We start from the raw sequence: 5,780 nt of genomic DNA, 5'->3' as shown, positions 1-5,780 counted from the left end.
TGATGTGGGCCTGTTTTGTTCCATCTGGGACAGAGCAGCTTGCCATCACAAATAGAACAATTAAATCTGAATTTCACCAGCCAATTTCCGAGACAAAATGTCAGGACTTCTGTCGCTGAACTGAACCTCAAGAGAAATTGAATCATACAGCAAGACAACGACCAAAAGCCCACAAGTTGTTCTACCAAAGGATATTATTAATGTTTCGGAATAAGCCAAGTCAAACTCCTGACCTTAATTCAATAGAAGGGTTGTGGAAGGACCCGAAGCGAGCAGTTAACATGAGGAGCCCACCACCATCCTAGGGTTTACGCTCTTATATAATATTGAATCATCCCTCAATAAATGAATGTACAAGTGTAATATTTTTGTCTCATCTACTTTTAGACCCTGTGTGAAAGTCTGAGGATGTTTTAGTCGGTCATATTTAAGCAGAAAGACAGTGAAACGTCTTTACAAACTTTCAATCTCCACTGTATGGATGCCAATTTTGGAACATGAAACGAACACCCCTGTTTTAAGCTTAAAAACAGTGTTTTAAAAAAAAGTTCACTGCGTCACAACATCCCACAAATAAGGCAGGAGTTCAGCTGATTACATGCCCATGTTCTATTCAAATTGTGTCCATTAACTATATTGTGAATTATTTTGTTCCCTCAGGTTGTGACGTCCTCTCTTTAACAAAGTTACATAACAGAGTTTTACTGTTCAAGAGCCACGACACTGATCTGTTTCATTCCACATTCAAATCAACTGAAAAGTTCAAGTTTTCTGGCCTTCAAAGCCGGCAGCCATTTAATAACATTTGACACAGAGGCTCTGACCTCTGATGAGACCATCATCATGTGTTTCTCTTTAGGCTTAGATTCCTGGAGGGTTAAAGCAAAATTGGGCAGGAAGCTTAAAATTCAAGTGAGTAAAAAAAACAATCCAAATGTCTAGCAGATGTTATATCAGACCACAAACTTGACCAGAACAGTGAAGAGCTGAATCATTTTTAATTTGCATTATTTTCACAGCAGTGAGATGAACACCTTTATATATACTTTTTACCAAACGGGTACAAAACGTCAACAGTTGCTGGATGTTACAACGTCTTCCTGTCAGACTTTTTTCTGTATTGTGCACACACTTGTTACAAACTGAAGATTTCCCAGATGCCAAAATGTCAGTATAGTTTCCCGTGATTTCTTTTGGCTCTTGGCGGTTTGAGTATCGTTACAGGCTGTCATAGATTTTGCAGTGCAGGTATGCTATCTTCTCAGCCCTGCTTTTCCTCATCATTGGAAACCACTCCCGATAGTAAAGCTCGACAACCTTGAAGCCTGCCATCTTCAACTGTCTTCTCTTCATGGCATGAAGTCCCAGCAGCTGCTGTGACCGGGAGCAGTAGTGGTTCCTGTTCGACACCTGGACAGCCACTTTAACTTTGCCTTTGGAGTCCTTAGGAGCTGCGTTGAGGCTGCTGGGTTTGCCAAGAGTTTCTATGATGTCGTCGGTCAGGTGTAGCACCGAGTCAAACAGTCTCCCACCTTGATCAGGCTGTAATCGGTGAAGAGATGTGGGCTTAACCTTAGAAGGTGGAGTTGGAAGATCTGTGGTGTTTTTGGTATTTATTAGCTTTGCTAAAAGGTCCTCAGTGATAGTTACTCCTATATTTAATCCCCTCCAACCCTGATAAGAAGGATTCGTGGGTGCCGTGTGTTCTGGAGATGTTGGGGTCACAGGTATGGGCTGTCCAGTGGCGTCAAGATGTACTTCCAGGTCGATGGAGCGAGTGTGTGGCAGGATCATTCTCTTACATACAAACTCCTTTCCTCCAAGCAGATCCTGCAGAGCAGACTCTGCCTCCTGAACCTCTGGTTTCTGGCACACATCTGACTGAGCAAACTTCCACAGCTTTTGTGCCACCTCCTTCCTCAGTTCACTGCTTAGCCGAGGGCCAGTCCACTGAGGCAACTCCAGAGCTACAGTTCCATCTAAAGTGAACAAGTCTTTTTTCAGCTCCATCTGTGTGCATTTCAGCGCTAAGTTAACAAAGTCAGGGCTCAGGGCTAATTCAATCAGGTCCTCTGGGAAATTAGACACGAAGGCCAAGCCTAGAAGACCAGTAAGCAGATGCTCGGGGTACCGCTGGAATTCTGCTTTCCTGTGCCTCAGTGCTTCCGTAAGGCTCGGATAGAAGCTTGGACTCTGCTCTGGAAGAAACCCTAACGTGCCAAAGGCCCACAGGAGTTTGCATGAGTCTTTACTCCTGCAGTGTGGCACCAGCGAGGGCACTCTGTCAGCGACAGCAGTAAGGATGTCGTTATTGCTGTAATGCAGCGCTGAACAGGTCAGTGCCACGTGCATCAGTCCCTTGACGCCCATCCTGTGGGCCCGTCGAGGAACTTCTTGTGCCATGGCCTCCAGCCACGGCCTGTGGTAGAAATAACTGAAACGCAGGTACTTCAGCACATTCACAACAGCAAAGTCGCTCATGTCTTCCACAAAAGAGAGCGCTTTGTCTACAATGCGAGTCACTGCACTCTCAGAAAGGGAAGTTTGGGATTTAAAGAGCCCCAAGCATACCGTGCCGACCTCCTCGGGGTGCAGTTGTTGTATATGACGCACGAGAAGCTGCTCTAAAGGACGAACAAACTCTTTTGGGCACTGCCGACCTTCTCCCATTATGTACAAGAGTTGGACCAGTTCAGGGACCCCCACCTGTCCCAGAGAGAGATTGACAGAGTCATAGAGGCGCTGCAAGAACTGGGGCACCTGCCTCCCAATGCAGCGCCACAAGTCAGCAGCAAACATCAACTGATGTAAACTTATGTGCTCGGCCCGGCGGCTCAGCTCAGCTTCATACCGCTCCAGGACAGTGTGGGAAGAGGGCATGTCCAGCCACACAAACGACTGCAGCACTTCCAGCAGCTGATGTTCAGTAAAGAGGCGGAGGTGTTCCACGGAGTATCGGAGGAGAATAATAAAGCGTTGGTCACTCCTCACAAATGGCATCTTGTCTGGGTGCAACCGGCTGAGCTCCAGAAGAAACCGAGACACATCCGAAGGTTTCATGCTGCCCTTTAATACGGTCACTTTTTGGAGCAGCCGCGAGGCCTCTTCCCATTCGATAGGTTGACGCCTCCGGGTGAGGTCGAGGACCACGGAGGCGTACTCTGGCCGGCATTTGTGGAAGGCCCGTGAGTCTACTTTAACATCTGGTAGCACTGGTTTTCGGTGGTAGCGCGACACTGAGTTTGTCTCAGGTTCAGGGCTTTTGTTGAAAGCCAAGTCAAGAAGTGTGTTTTTTGAGCTAGAGAGATGCCGCGAGCAACTCACACTGTAACGATTGCCCTGTTGCCAAAAGGAAGGTGCGTGAGTGGAGAGACACTGCTCATCTTCTTCATTATCTGTATGGCCATAGGAGACAGCAGAGCTGCAGGCAGAGCGGTGATATGAGGAAGGGTTGTAAAACAGCTTGTATTCTCCTCGGTGTTGCAAAACTCCCTTGTTTTCCTCCCGATCATCAGTCTCATGCTCTGGTTTGACGTGGACGTGTTGAGCCTGGGCAAAACTTTTTCTCAAGCCTGCAAGGCAGCGTAGCCTGGGCACCCGCCGACACAGCAAACAGGCAGCCATCGATGTGCCTAAGAAGACAAAGACATCTTTTAACAAGCAGATATATCAAAAATAAAAGTGTAACATCAACCAAACGTTCAATACCTTACGTGCCAGGCAGCATCAGACGACACAAGGTTACAAAATGGGTTTAGATATTTCTAAAGCAAATTATATACTGCATTTTAAAAAGATCAGTTTCCTACCTACATTTATTTATATGTACAAAATTGTATTTAAAAAAAACTGTCATTGATGTTTCCTGCCTGTTGTGTAAAGCAATACATGTACAAAAAGTAGCTTGTTTTTGTTGTTTTTTGTTGTTTTATCCCACAATTGAACTTCAAAACGTTTAACCCAAAACATGACAAAGTTATTTTATGGAAGGAGGCACTGAGGGACACTGGTGACATTTTGCCTCTTCAATATAAGCTATGATAATAATTAGTGTACTTCCTTCTATAACAGGTCGATCAAATGCTCAGCCATGTAAAATAATTGCTCTGTAATTCTTGCGTGACATGTTTCCTGACTATTAAAATTGGTGTTTAAACTATAAGATTACCTGGTTGAATTGCTCATTTTATTGACATACAAGTAGTTTGTCCATCTGTCAACCAACTGCAGTCAACATTTTACAACGAGGCAGCAGGTAAACTAAGTTAGATGTTTCTGTCCGACACAATAAACCAAACAGCACATCTGTATTATATTACAATTGGTCTGCTCTACTCACCTTTTAGATTCCTGCATCGAAACAAGCCTGATATTAAAAAAAAAAACCTCATGAACGCGTGGAGAGTAGAAGCTGTTAAATCAGTTGAGACGTGCTGCAGACAAACCGGAACACGCGTTCTTTAATTTTCAAAATAAAATAGACTTGACATTGTAAGCTCAACTACGTAGACACCGATGGGCTAAATCATGTTAAGACGTCGTGCTTTGATGTGTAGAATTGTAATAATGCGTTAAAATATTACATTTCACCATTATGTTGCGTGATAAATGACCTATAAAAGTATGGTGTCGGACTTTTGGTTTTATTATGGCAGGTTAATGTGGCTTCCGGAGAGAGGAGACGTAACTGAACAGCGTCTGACCTATGGCAACGGGATAGGTTCAAACTTAAGAATAACGAAACGCGATTTGTTTAAAAAAAAAAAAAAGGAGAAATTAGGAAAACGAAAAATAGAAATAAAATTATTTTAAAACAAGCTGTAGCCTAATAAAATCATATTGTCATGATTAAAATCGTATGATTTATACCCAAAAGTGGTTAAACATTGCTGAAATATAGGCTAAATTATATTTAAAAGAATAATCTAAAAAGCTATATCATTCAAATGTTTAATATGCATTGTGATATAGTATTTTTCCATACATCTTAATTAACAGCATGATCGCCTTCATAATTAAACATATGGTAATTAGTTTAAACTAATTATATGACTTAAAACATTTTGTAAAAAAAAATGAGTTATTATTGTAAGAAAACAAGAGAAGACAAAGACGCTTTTATTTTCAATTGAATTTAACATATAAAAGTATGTCTCTGCAATCAAGAATCATGGAGATTAATTTCATACTCTAACTGGCTAAAATCACAGTTTAGAAATTAGTTAATACCAACTTAATTACATTAGCTGCTTCACTTTAAAGGTACTGGTGTTGCTTATGTTGCCTTTATGATGAGTCAAAATACTTTCAGTGAAAAGGGGATTTTTTTTTTGGCACCCTGACTAAAGTAGGAAAATTGTGTGGTTTAGAGGAATTCCCAGTCATAGCTGATCATTTATATCTTTCCCTTTCTGTTTTACTTTCTGTGAATTCATTTACGAGTTTATAGTGCAAATTTATACGTTTTTAGCGTTCTACAAAATACACTATAGGACTACAAGTTATTTTTGACAACTGACTTCTGAGAACTTTGTTTTTAATTTAGCACTAGATGTGTGTTCTTTGCACTTTAGGAAATCACGCATGGCATAGACAGAAACATGATGCTTCTTTTATAAAAACTGAGCCTAAACTCAACTAGTAAGTCTTGTTTTAAACATTCAAAACAGAAATCCTGTCCAAAAAAACATTTACATTCTTAATATTTCAAATCTGACACAATTGATATTGCACCGTGTTTTCCATCTATACATTTAATCTAAATTAATCTTTGTGGTACT

General features: G+C 41.5%; 1 protein-coding gene across 1 annotated transcript; it reads right to left on the bottom strand.

Annotated features, from left to right (window-relative positions):
- Positions 1-979: 979 nt before the first annotated feature.
- LOC138623252 (FAST kinase domain-containing protein 5, mitochondrial) lies at positions 980-4,429 on the bottom strand. The gene is made up of 2 exons (XM_069702661.1): positions 4,340-4,429; positions 980-3,632 (listed from the first exon to the last, which is right to left on the bottom strand). The coding sequence occupies exons 1-2, from the start codon at positions 4,389-4,391 to the stop codon at positions 1,219-1,221; spliced, it is 2,466 nt and encodes an 821-aa protein (XP_069558762.1). The 5' UTR covers positions 4,392-4,429; the 3' UTR covers positions 980-1,218.
- Between the last annotated feature and the right edge of the window lie 1,351 nt (positions 4,430-5,780).

This window comes from Brachyistius frenatus, unplaced genomic scaffold (assembly GCF_029030835.1).
Source record: "Brachyistius frenatus isolate BFR_SWC_R1_liver_20210118 unplaced genomic scaffold, ASM2903083v1 Contig_42, whole genome shotgun sequence".
Lineage (NCBI taxonomy): Eukaryota > Metazoa > Chordata > Actinopteri > Embiotocidae > Brachyistius > Brachyistius frenatus.
Note: the sequence above shows the minus strand (reverse complement) of the source record. Positions and strands in the feature narration are given on the sequence as shown.